The sequence below is a fragment of the Nestor notabilis genome, unplaced genomic scaffold (assembly GCF_000696875.1).
Source record: "Nestor notabilis isolate BGI_N333 unplaced genomic scaffold, ASM69687v1 scaffold6363, whole genome shotgun sequence".
Classification (NCBI taxonomy): Eukaryota; Metazoa; Chordata; class Aves; order Psittaciformes; family Psittacidae; genus Nestor; species Nestor notabilis.
The window spans coordinates 52,943-66,502 of record NW_009921411.1 but is presented as its reverse complement, the minus strand read 5'-3'; the positions used below and the strand labels follow the sequence as shown (position 1 = coordinate 66,502).

Genomic DNA, 13,560 nt, shown 5'->3' with positions numbered 1-13,560 from the left:
CTCCAGGGAATGATAAGTCAGTGTCTGCTATAGTTTCTTGGCTTACGAGTGATTCTAGACAAGTGGATAGATTGAGATGAGCTCTTGGGCAGAAGCTCTTCCCTGGGAGGGTGCTGAGGCGCTGGCACAGGGTGCCCAGAGAAGCTGTGGCTGCCCCATCCCTGGCAGTGTTCAAGGCCAGGTTGGACACAGGGGCTTGGAGCAACCTGCTCTAGTGGAAGGTGTCCCTGCCCGTGGCAGGGGTTGGAGCTGAAGGAGCTTTAAGCTCCCTTCAACCCAAACCATTCCATGATGCTATGAAGTGTTATCTAGGCAATTCTGGAAGTGGTGGATGTGTCCTCTGGGCAGCAGACGTCACCGTTTTTGTACTGTGGCTTCTGGGCCCAAGGCACTGAAGGTTACAGGCTTCTGCCATGGTGGTTGATGGTGCCATGCACTGTGTTGAAGCTGCTGCTTGCTGCTGGCATAACCCTGCCCTGTGCTTCTTTGCAGAAATGTGTGTACTGTCGGAAACGGATGAAGAAAGTGGCCGGTGCCTGCATCCAGTGCTCCTACGAGCACTGCTCCACTTCCTTCCACGTGACCTGCGCGCACGCAGCCGGCGTGCCCATGGAGCCAGATGACTGGCCCTACGTTGTGTCCATCACCTGCTTCAAACACAAAGCAGCTAACCAGAACGTATGTTCGTTGGGTTTGGGTTTGGCGTCCTGCTGGTTGGTGGGTTGTTTGTAGGACGGTTTCTCTGCAGCCATGTTTTTGCCACGGCTTTGATGATTGCAGATGACAAATGATTCCCTTTTGTCTATCCCACAGGTCCCATTTCGAAGGGAGGTGACTCTTGGACAGACTGTGATCACAAAGAACCGGAATGGACTCTACTACAGATGCAAAGTGATTGGCACGAGCACACAGACTTTCTATGAAGTAAACTTTGACGATGGCTCCTACAGTGACAACGTTTACCCAGAAAGCATTATTGTAAGCAGCTCTCTGTGGAGACTATTCTAGATGAGTGCAAAGTGTAATGTGTGCATTCCTCTTCTCTGTGCTTTGGGGTGGAACAACAAAGTAAAACCTAAAAAAACCCCCTAAAATTAAAAAGTAAAGTTGCTGCTTGCATAGAAAAACTCACTGCTCTTCATTACTGTTCTTGCTTATGACATTCTCATTTCATGTTTCTTCGTTCCATCACAAATGTGATTTTGCTATATGCAGATGACTTAACAGAAAGCAATGTTTGGTTTAAGTTGCATCCTCTTTGTTTCGTGGTTGAATAAGCTCTTATATTTCAACTGACAAGTGTGATTCATGGGGGAAGCAGATTGTTTGTAAGCACTTATGGTTCAAAACAGGGAATTCACTTAAGAGAAGGAATGTCTAGAAGAGGCTGACTTGTCAACTCGTACATTCTCTTCTTGATTGTGCTTTTGATTCACCGTATGAAACAGAGCAGGTTACCCGGCTTGGTTTTGCGGGTAGAGGAGATGGGATGTTTTAGGATTTGTAATGAGAAGTTTCCTAAAAGTGAGTCCTGTCACCAGAAGGAGGTGCAAGTATTTATTTCTGGTCTCTCACGGGTTAATGGTTTTGTTTGGGATGACTGCAATTAATCCCAAGTGCAGAAACTTTCTTAATTATATAGAATCATAAGGTGGTTTAGGTTGGAAAGGACCTTAATCTCATCTAGTTCCAACCCCTATAGTGTTATGTAGCAATTTCCATGAGCTTTGCTTAGTTTTGAGCTCTCTTGGTTGACCTCTTTCACTCTGTGTCTTTAGAGCAGAGACTGCGTCCAGTTGGGACCCCCTCCAGAGGGTGAGTTGGTTCAACTGCAGTGGACAGATGGAATCGTCTATAAGGCCAAGTTTATTGCAGCCCAGATCAGCCAGATTTACCAGGTGAGTGTGGAGGAGAACCCACGTGCTGCATTCCCAGAGAGGCATTTGCACACGTGTGTGAAGCCTGATGGTGACCAGCACTCTCTCTCTGGTTTCGTGTACTTCCCGCCTGTATCTACCAGTCATCTCTTACCCTAGATGCAGGTTACATATACTTTGAGACAAAGACTGATGTTTTCAGTTGTGTGTTTAGATGCTGTCTAGCAGTAGGGAATGATAATGATAGCAGCAAGAACACTAATAAATTAAGACTATAAACCAGGACTTATGTACCCCATGGTACAATGGGACCAAAAGCCATGGCACACAGTAGCAGCTCCAACTTCTGGTGACAGTAACACTGAGATGTAGTCTTTTCTCCTCCTCTTCTTGTCCTCCTCATTTGATTAAATCCTTTTTTAATGGTACCAAGGCATTGAAAATTACAGTGTTTTGAAAGTAGGCTTTGTGCACATCCTTTCGAAAAATATATGTTGAAATTTGGAAATTAATGTTATTTTTAAGAGATTTTTTGTCCAGTGCCTTGGGACAAAAGGCAGAGGAAGTCCCATATCGTTTATTTGTTTGAAATGGGGTTCTGGTTTCTGTCCTTTTTACACAGTGTTTAATATCTGTGTGCAAAGAGCATAATAATCCATATTGACAGTTAATGGTCTTTTTGGTGTGTACAATGGATGTCAACTGCTTGAGAGAAGATGTGATCTAAGGTGACCCTGGTTATGAATAAGTACAATATATGGTTCCATGAAGATCTATTGTTATGCATGCTTTCCAGTTTAATCACAGCACAGGAAATTGTCATTGATTTCTTGAAGGTACAATAATTTGAAATAGGCTATTCCACAGATAGAGCCAGATGACAGAAAAATATGCATGAGGAGCCTGTGTTTTCCAAATCACACAGTTAACTTTAAGTAAAGCTCTAATCCATGGGGAAAATAGCCTGAGTAGCTTTCCACATTAGTTCCCTGGATAGGTACTTTTTCAGTACTTACAGTGCATCTCTCTTGGCTGTTTTGGAATAGGAGTATATTTAAAACCACAGAAACAGTCTTACTATGAAGTAAGTTGTAACTTGCTCTAGTGTGTGCTCATAACAGGGGTCTAACCCATACCAGTAATTCAGAACTTAAACAAACCAGGTCCAACCACTCTGACAGTTGAAGATGGCACTGTCCTCCCTAGCAGATCCTGCTTTTCTACTAGGAGTTGAGCTGGCTTAGTGGAAATGGCAGACAGCAATCTGCCTCAGCTGCCTTCTGACTCTACTCTGGTACAACCAGAGCGTGAATGGGACCAGTAACATCTGAACGTGGCTCAGCAGAGCTCACCTTTCAAAGCCTGTTCTCCCACCTGCATGGTTTCTCCACCTGCTGCTTGCACAACTGAGGAGCTGGGCAGGGCAGGAGGAGTTGTTCAGAGCATGGATGCTTTCTTCTTTATGAATTGGTCCATTGTGAACCTGACATCCCCTATTAAACTGTGGTGTATGTCCTCCTGCATTAGCCAGAAGAGTGTAGTCATTCTTGAGCAAAGGAAATCATAATCTCTTAAAAACTTTTAATAGTTTTAACATTTTTATGTGCACGATTTCATGAATAAACATTGCTGTAAGATGTGATGCATAATTCATGATATAATCAGTGCTTAGCAAAAAGGTTTGATGTGAGGAGTTACCATTGTTTTTTGTACCTGGTTTTCTCTATTTCTTGTTAAAATACAAGTGGATTTTAGTAGCTGGAGTTGTTTCCTTATGACGTGTGAGAATGCTTTGTTTGAGATGAAAGAAATTCTTATTACCATATTGGCCTGGTTACAGGGCTCCCTTTTATTGTCAGTGAAAAGAGACTTTTCTCAGGATTTGAATTAAAAATCAGTAGAAATCTTCAGTGCTCTGACTGGGAGCAGGAGGCAGAGGTGTAATACAGGCATTTTGGGACCCACTTGTGCTGGGTAAGACAGGGGTGCCTAGCAGCACTGAAACCATCAGCATCCTTAACACAGCTTAGGGATGCTCATTCTACAGCAACCGTAGAGACATGCAGTGCCAGTAACAAGGGGAATCATCCATGGGAGCTGGCCCTTGATGCTTCCTTGGTATTCCCAAGAAGGGACTATCATTGTCTGGGAGTGGACTGTTTGGGTACAGTAAATGTGGACACCAAGTTCTTACTTCATCCTCTGCCTACTCTGCAGGTTGAGTTTGAAGATGGTTCTCAACTAATGGTAAAGCGTGCTGATATTTACACCTTGGAGGAAGAGCTTCCCAAGAGAGTGAAATCTCGCCTGGTGGGTATCAGAGTAACAGAAGCAGTGAAGTGGCTGTGGCTTGCAGTACTTGGTCACGTTTTTCTGAGCATATTGTTTAGACATTAGGTGAAAGCAGCCTCCAGTTGCTGTGGCTGTAAAACCACTTGTCATTCACAGAATAGAGTAGAAGAAACCTTTGATGGAAGTGCTCGAGAAGCATTTAAGTGATTTTCCGTTTCACATATTCAGGTCTGAGTTTTGTTTTCTCTGGTTAAAAGATTATGCTCGTATCACTTTACACCATATGAGTTTTGTTTTATGGACTGCCATTCTGTCTGAATACTGCCTTTCATCAGAAGTGAGGTGAATGGGTCTCTAGCTAAGTGGTTTCTGGAGAACTGATTAGAAGCATGGGACCAAACCCCCATTTCTCACCAAGCAGGAGATTCAGAACGTAGCTCTTACCTATAAAGCTCTTAATCTCAAAGATCAGGCTGTCTTTAACCACATACAGTGGAATTTTTGAGCCTAGAAAATAGGGGTTTATTTCATAGCTTTTTTGGTTTCAGACTCACTGGGTGTTTTCAAACCTAGTGCTTTAACCTTTAGAGCCATCTCATTTAAACTAATGATGAGATTGGGTTTTGTGCAAATGGAAAACAGAGAGTTTTCTTCATTCTGAATGTCCATCCTATCAGCTGCTGTAGGACAGGGATGGATCCCCAGAGTTAACCTGTTACAAGGATCTGGGCTTCTGTCTTTTACAAGATGACAAGAGGATGGTCCAGCCTTCCCTTAGGAATGTATGAATTGCTGTGCCAAGTTAAACCAGTGGTTCACTTGGAATCCTTGGCTGCTAGCAGAAGTGTGAGATGCTCATGGTAAAAATGGCCTGGTGAGAGGCAGTTTGTGGAAGAACTGGTGACAATTTGGAGGCAACTTCTGATGCTCATCCGTAAACTCTTCAAGGGTTTTACCCCAAAGCACTTGTAAAATATTTCCTGTAAGGTAGCTCTGGATGGCTTCTCCATCTTGTTTGAGGTTGCCTGTCTCAGTAAGGCCTCATGGCAGACATTTGAGAGGTTAAGCTAATAATTTACTTTCTTATTCTTGAAAGACTTCTGGTGGCCAAGAAGCACCTTGGAATTAATTTCTAAGACGTGCACAATGTTCCAGTTTATTTCAGCTTGTCTAATAATAAAGACAACATATTGGAGCCCTGAAACACAGGATTTGGAAAGAAACATATTCTCGGCAGTGGAGACATCAGGTTTTATAACAGTTCCAGAGAAAGGAAGGCAAGCTGGAAAGTGCATAGGAAATTTCAAGCTTGATTGAAAGCTAAGGCTTTTCTCATGTATTTTCTGCTGCCAGAAGTGTTAAGCTATGCTCTGTGGACGTGATACTCAGTGTTCTAATGTAGTACAGCAGAACAAAGGAACAAAGCAATAGGAGATAATAATTTCTACGAAGAAATGCATCTTACTTGAGAGTGGAAGAGCAGGATGAACAGATGCAGTTATTTGAACAGTGATCCCCAAATGCTCTCTTTGGGCCTTTTGTTTTTGAAAGGCGTTAGGGAAGACCCAGTTTCTTCTGTGCCTTCTACTAGGAGTGAATAACCTGAAGAGGCAGAGGAGGATAAGAGTAAACAGAGAATTGGCAAGGCAGGAGCTGAAATGAAAGATGCCCTGAAACAGAAAGAAGGCAACTTGCAGGTTTCTCTTTCCAGTTTGGTTTCAGAAGCCCAGAATTTGTAATTTCAGCTGCTTTGCATGTTTTGGAGGTCACTTGTTCTACTCTGAAGCAAATCATTCGCTCGCTGCCCCTGTTGTCCTGGGACACAGGCGTGCTCCAGCGTTTGCACCATCTCTCTCGCTGTTTTCCTGCTGTGCCTCTAACCATTGTACTTTCATGTCTCCTGCAGTCCCTCAGCACTGGGGCCCCTCAGGAAGATGTATTTTCGGGAGATGAAGTGAGAGCAGCCAAGCGTCCCCGGCTGGGGAATTCACGAAATCCTGAAGAATATGGACAGAACCCAGATTACTTGGCCTTTATGGAGAGCCTCTTGCAGACGCAGTATCAGCCTGGAACTCAGAGCAACATGTTTTAACCAGAATGAATAAAAGTAATTCAATTAACCCTTTTCAAGTCTGTGGATAAATAACCAGGAAACTGTGGAATCGAAGACCAAGCTTGTGCAATAGCCTGCTGTGAATCTCTTTCGCCTACTCTTGGTTTGGACTGCAAGGAAACCCTTGTCTGGCTGCACGCTACCTCTACTTTGCCAGACATTGCTGACCAATGGAGTAGGGAGCATGAGAAACCTTCAGACAGCATTTGGAGACTTTGGAAGAACTTTGTCCTAATGGGCCTTTGGGACTCGCTCCTTTTTCCGGGGCTTGGAAAGGGTTAACATTTAACAAAGTGACTTTTTACACTATGTCAAAACTCTTTTGTCTTTCAAGGTGCTATTACACTGACTACTGAAGCAGCCTTTGGAATCGTGTTTCCTGTACATAGATGTCACCTTTGTGAAGTTTTCTATGAATGAGCATTATTAAAAAAAAAAAAAAAAGGAATCAAAAATAGGAAAACAAAAAGTTTCCAAAAAAAAAAAAACAAAACCAGAAACCTTTTTCTAGATTAATGGCTTTAAAACAGAAACAAAATCCTCCCCTCTCCCCCCAGCTGAAATGTGACAAATAGAGCGGGGAGAGAGAGGGCAAGAGCAGATGTCCTGGGAAGTTCTGGGTTCTTTTTCTTTTTGTAAAGAAACACTATCTTCTTTGTAAGCTGGGGAAGATGGGCAAAGAAATGTTTCATCACTGGGATGGTTCTTACCATTAGTTCTCTTAAAGACGTATGATAGATGTGCGTGTTTCTACCGTGTCACCGGGAAGGGACGTGGGGGAGAAGTGGCCAGGTTCTGGTCATTCTTGTCATCTTCCTTCCCCATCTTTGCCATCACAGTTGCTTTCTAGTTACAAATCAGCATGGCTTTCAGTTACAATATGCCACTCCGTTTTGGCAAGTGTTCTGTTGCTGCTGCTTGTGTTAGTTCCTTTATGAGCCATCCCCCTTCCTCAGTGGCAGACTAGAGCAGCAAGGGAATTGCTCTAGCTCTCTGGTAGGCACGTCTCCCATAGGAACCTTTTTCTTTTCTTTGTCTCCTTATTTTATTTTTTTTTCTATTTTTTTAATTATTATTTTTTTCCAGTTGTGAGAATCATTCCATGACAGAAGCCTGGGAGGTGTTTGTATGTTTTTCTTTTATTCTATTAAAGAAGAAATTCCCCAAATGTCTTTGATTGGTGTGACATCCTTTCCTTAAGTAAAGACTGAGCCTTTGAATGACTCCTGGGGAAGAGGAATGCAAACCCTGCATTTGATTGGACTCAGTTCACTGAGAACTGAGCGAGCATTAAAGGCAAAACCAGATCCTAAAGTACTGAGTGGGCAGCTCCCACTTGAATACTTGAAAATCACCTCCGGTCAAAGAGCTCTTATGGAGCAGTGTTCTGTAAAAGAGCCTGATCCAAAACCCTGCTGAAGTCACTGGAAAGTCTTCCATGCTCTTTGGTGGACCTCTGTCAGTTCAGAGGGAAAGAAAAAGGAAGCCCTAGCGCAGAGTTGGAAAGGGGACGTGGCATAGCAGAGCTACCCAGAATGCTGCACATCTTTTCCACTTAGTTCCCTGAAATCACTGGACAGAAAGAGACAATGTTGTTATCATGTTTTGATTTTATTTTAAGCCCCTTTGCAAGGTGGTCGTGGCTTGGTGGAGAGGGTTTTAAGCAATGCTAGAGCTAGATCTTAAGGGGAATAAGTGGGAAGGATTTGCGGGCTGGCAGATGGTAGATTAGCATCTTAAGAGACTTGATGGGTATTAAACTGTCCTAGTGAAAGAGTGGAGGTAGAATCAAGCCATTTCTTTACATTTTCTTTTGGTTTTTGCTCTCCCTTGAGAAGAGACTTGGAGTTCCCTTGGTTTCTTCCTGCCTCTGCTACGGGTTCTTTCCTGTGTGCGGGTCTGAGCACACGCGGGCGGGTTTGGGAGCTGTTTGAAATGGGGGTTCTTCTTGAGTACCTCAGTTTTGGATGTTTTCAACAGCTGCGTCCAGGAATAAAACCAAACCGAGACCAATAAACGGTTCAAAAATGGGCAAGGTTCTTACAAGCTTCACTTGTCGCTCCTGCAGAGCTGGTTCCTGCCTGTGATGACATGATTTAGTAGAGAACTTTGCTTGTATAAAAGAACCAGAATGTTGCCAGGCCACAAGAGAAATAGTTAAAACAATGGAAAGAGAGTTTAAGCAGCAGAGGATTTGGTTTTGGAGGTGGGGAGGGGAAGGGTGGGCTGGGACGAGTGGTTGGGAGCAATGGGGAATTGCCTCTGCATGTTGAAGTCCTGACTGAAATAGCACCATTGCTGTATTCATATGTAGTACCTTTTAAAAATACTATTTATATTGTAAAAAAACAAAGTGTGTTTCCTCACCCCATATTCAGATGCTGAGTTCTGTTGAAACGTGACCCTGGAACTGTAGAAAGCCCTTCCTTGGTGCAAGGGTTCTCCCTTTTTGTTGATTTTTCAATCCTTCTCTTTGCTTTAGGAATGACTTGTGCAGATTCTCTATAATGACCGTATTGATGGCTTCTGTGCATCAGACTATTGAAAAGGAAAGAGGAAATGCACATTCCTCCCCTTCCTCCAGTGAAATATATTTGTAAGTGTCTGATTATGTGCTATAAAAATAATGATTTTTTTTTTCCTCCCCTTCCCCTAGATTAAGGATGTGATGTATTTTTTGCATATTTTTTTCCTCTGCCTCTAGGTTCATAATGAATTAAAGGCTGTTGAGCACTTCAGAATGACACTTGCTGGGGGGTTGAAGTCTCTTCATTTCTAAGCTGAAAGTCTTGGGTACTGCAGGAGAAGGTGGCTCCCGTATCTGCTGGGTAAAGCTGGCTGCTAAAACTGAGCCAAGAGAAGCTGAGCCTCATAACGAAGAGCATGGTCTTTTCCTTCCTCTCTGTTAACTGTGCAGGAGGTCTGTCGTTGCACCCTTCCCAAAATTAAGAACCAAGCTTGCAATGCATTTTTGTCCAAGGTCCAGGACTTGCTCGTTCAGGAGAACCATGGTTGCTTAACGGTGGTTCTAAATCCCTTTGTCTTTTAAATCATCAGTTTGCTGTTTCACTCTTAAAGTAGCATCTTCCTGAAGCTTCATTTAAACACCTTCGTTTCCCATCCTGAGCCCTGATATTTTTCTACAAATTCTTCTCCAATTATTGCAGGATGAGGCTAATGCTGGAGATCATGGGAAAGAAAAGAAATCTCCAACTTCCAGTCTTTTGCAGCTTAATAGTTGGTTTTGAAGTAATCTGAGCAATCGCCCTAGAGGGAAGAAGCTGCTGGTACAAAGTCTGTTGGAATTTACACCCACATAAAGCTTACCTTTGAATTTCAGATCTGCTGTATTGCTCTAAAATTATATTAGTTCTTATTAAAGATGTCTTAAGAAGCAGTACATGAAGTAACTGCCTGGATCAGTGATCAAAAGGCAAGGATCAAACCTTTCCGTTGCTCTAGCACAGCCTTGCCGGGGTGGAATAGACATTTCCACACCAACCTCACTAAGTCACAGTGAGTTTTTGTTACTTCCTGAGGTTTCTACATGAAAATAGAGATGATGTAGGGTTATAGGAAATCATGCTGTGCCCAGGGAGTCCTCAGGGAGACGATGTGAATGACTCCTGTAGTGAAGTGCTTTGCTTCCTACGCTTTCCTCATAAGCGTTGTTCCGGGCTGGATGAAAGAGAGTAGATGAGCACAACTCATTACCCTCTTCGTCTAACCTCTACATCTTTTTTTATCCCTGGAGAAAGTGTATTTCCGTGTGTATAACTTAAGCAGCTGAGCTGCACCTCTTCCTGAAGCACGTTTCAGTTCCCTCCTTTGCTCTTCCACATTCTCCATTTGAGCCAGCTCCATCCTCTGGAGCTCCAAAGATTTGTCCACCTCCAGCCCTCGGCAGCATGTTCATGTACTGGTACCTGCTGTGCAGCTCCGTCCTGCCTGGTGCTTGCCTCTGCAGAGGTTTTGCTTAGGACTTGGCCAGTAATGGACCTGGGTTGCCAAGGTAGGGCTGAGACACGTGTACCTGATGCTTTGTCTTGCATGAAGACTGCAGTTTCTTCTTGCTGCTTTGCAGAAGTTGGGCTGTTGAACAGCAGGGTGCCTTCACACAAACAGATGTTTGGAAACCTGTAACGTAGGAGCTGATAACACTCCCTGAGTCAGTGGCACCACCTGTCACTGGCACAATAAAGTCATTTTGTGATAATTGCTGGCAGCGATGTGAAGATGGGGATCAACAGGCTGCTTGTTCCTCCTCTGAGGCCAGCGGAGACTTTTGCCGTATGCCTGGAGGGTGAACAGTGGATGAAGAGTCATTAACTCCTTCTCTGGTCAGAGAAAGACCTTTATCTTGGTGAGAAGAAGTAGAGGAGAGAATTCCCTGGTTTTACTTTGTAAAGGCCAGGATTATTTAGAAAACTAAAACTTGTGGTGTTGATTTGGGTGAGGCCGTTTAGTGGTGGAGCTGAACGGAGAGCCCCAACTTCCAGAAAGCCTTGATTAGATGTCTACTTCTTGTTTAAATAGCAGTAGAAGGTACCACAGTTCTTCTTGCAGGTGCATTTCTGCAAGTCTCTGGCATTCAGATCTCTGGGAGGAAGTTCACATGTGGCATTTTGTGGCTTTCCCATTCACTGTTGCTCCTTCTGGTTTCCAGTTTCTCTGCTTGCCCGTGGCAGAACACCCCAGGCTTTCAGGCCCTCCCTCTTTGGTGTACTTGCTCCTTTCCTTTTTGCTTTACTATTGTGACTGTTCAGTTTAGGGAGAGAGCAGCTGATGGAAAAGCTTTGTCATGTGCTTTGGCCAGTTTTGCAGAACTTTGATTTCTTGAGTTTATTCTGTGGGGTTTTTTTTCTCTGTTCCTCTTCCTTTGCTGTTCATATTAGTTCTCCTTCAGCTTGAACAAATTACACCAGTTTAATAAAATTACTCATGAAACAGGTACAATTCCCTTCTGGAAGTAGCCCTTGTTCTGGTCGAGTGGTTTTACTTGGAGTTTCAGCTTAAGGTAGTTAGGAGCCATTTAAAGCTAACTTTGCTTTGAATCTGGACATGCTACTTTAATAGCAATTTCTGTTGAACTAGTGGGATTTCTCACAAAGGCATGTCTTCTGTGTGGTGGGCATCACACAGCTGAGGGCTCAGAGGAAGATGGTAGTAGATCAGCACATTGCTTATGTCCATTCTCTCTCTTGCTTCAGTTTTCTTCACAGCATAAGGTGAAGCCTTCCCTCCAGTAGGTTCCTTTGCTAGTGCTACAATTGGCAAGTCTGTGTGACTTTTCTTGTCTGGGCTTCTTTTCCCTGCTCTCCCTATAGCTAAAGGTGGTCTAATAAGTTTTTTGCACCCTTTTTGTGATAAAAGGACCTTGAGCAACCTGATCTACTGGAAGGTAGACCAGGTAGACCCTGGCAGGGGTTGGAACTGGATGACCTTTAAGGGTCCCTTCCAGCCCAAACTACTCTGGGATTCTGTGCTAATTAAATGATTGCAAAGTCCTGACCTGCAAGTAGACCAAGCAGGTTTGTAGAAGAGCTTTTTCCAGGCATGTGATTGCACTTGGATGGATGAAAGTGAGGAGCAATGCTGCATGGAACCTGCCAAGTGCCTGCACTGCCCCTCTCACCAGGTAGGTGTGATAACAGCTACGTGCAGCTATTTCCACACTCTCCCACTGTCTCACACGCTGCTGCTGCATCCCAGGGTGTCTGTGGGATGTACATAAGGAGCCATGTGATGAGCACCTCCTGTGACCTGAAATCACCTCCTGTTATTTCCCGTGGCATTAGTTTTGTATTTCTTGGGTTAGAAGGACAGTTCACCCCTTTATCTCATTACAGATTAAGGAGGAGACCCTACAAATGAGTTTAACCCCAGGATATTTAAGCAACATTTGCTTCAGAGTACCTGATAGAGGTGATAACTGCCAGTGTTCTTCACAGCAGAAGGTGAAGCCTCTCCTGCTCCTTGAGTTTGCCAACAGGAATAAAGATGGAACAAATTACTTGAGACTCCAACAGAAACACTCTTGAGTTCCTGTACATTCCTGATGTCCAGCCCCACATTCAGGTCATCTCTCTTGCTTCTCATCCCATAAAAACTCTACTGGCACAAACACACACACACAAAAGCAAATCAACTTTGGCAAAATACTATGATTCAAATGAATTGGAGATGTTGAGCTAGAATTATTTGGCAGCTTTGATAGCAGAAAAAGATAACCGCTTGCTTGACTTGCACACCAAATGAAAATTACAGGGAGTTATTTATTCTGCATGAGAGGAGCAAAAGAATTAATTTCTTTTGTTTCCAAAAGGGGAAATGTAAAGGTCACTGTGCAGATACTGTCTGGAATTACCCAGCGACCACAGCTCAGCTACTTTTCCTGTGGGATAAATAAGAATTTGGCTCTGTTTCAGCACAGTTGACTTTGGCTTACCTCTATACCTTCGCCTTGCCATCTCAGATGCCAGCTGCTAATATCCCCCAGCAAATGAGCTTGTAGCCAAGCTGTCTCTGAAGCAGGAGTGATTCCCTCCCCTGTGCCCCAGATCATGGTTTAAAAATAAGTAAATGGACAGATCCACTGCTCATCTGCTTCATTTAACGGAGCCATCTCTCGGAAACACAGCAAATTTCCTTTGATTAGGGCTGAATGGTCAGTTACCCATGATACAAGCCAAGATGCTGCTGCCGTTTAGAATAGCAGGGATTCATCTGCCTGCCTAAAAAGATCAAATGTGAGTTGATTGTAGGTACAGAAGGGTCACTGGGCAATTTTCTCTGTGGAGGAGCAGTGAGAGGGGGAGAAGGGCTGTTGTGCAACTCTGATTTCTTTCAAGGTTTATTTCTTTTTGTTATCCTCATAGCTTGGAGCCAGTAGAGAATATCGAGGCTGAAGAAGTGGTGCATCTGAGTAATCTGGGATTGGGATAGAACATAGAATTAACACTTCAATCCAGGAGCTTTGTGTCCTGGGTTGGGTGGTTACTGTGAGGTTTTGGTGGCCTCTTTGAAGCTCTCCTGTAGGAATATCGCCCAGGGATTTCCCAACAACTGTGTGATAAAGCTGGTAAGGGGGGACCCTGACATCGAGCCTCCCAACCCCACTGTGGTTTATGGCTGTGGGTGTTTTCCTTGACTTTGGACATCACTTTGTGCTTTTAGAAGATTTACTCTCAAAGTTCTGAGAGCAAACTTCATGTCTAGTTATGGCCCTGCAGCAATCACTGCAGTATTTCACTCTCACCAGGTGATTGACTGCAAAGA

The 13,560-nt window shown here is 43.7% G+C and overlaps 1 protein-coding gene across 1 annotated transcript in view; it reads left to right on the top strand.

Annotated features, from left to right (window-relative positions):
• Positions 1-6,636, top strand: part of LOC104403091 (lysine-specific demethylase 4B-like) — a 70,697-nt gene extending 64,061 nt beyond the window's left edge. Inside the window, 5 exon segments of the mRNA XM_010011130.1 lie at positions 493-678; positions 814-978; positions 1,779-1,898; positions 4,095-4,187; positions 6,076-6,636. Of these exon segments, the coding sequence (XP_010009432.1) occupies positions 493-678; positions 814-978; positions 1,779-1,898; positions 4,095-4,187; positions 6,076-6,261 (750 nt within the window). The 3' untranslated portion in view covers positions 6,262-6,636.
• Positions 6,637-13,560: the final 6,924 nt, after the last annotated feature.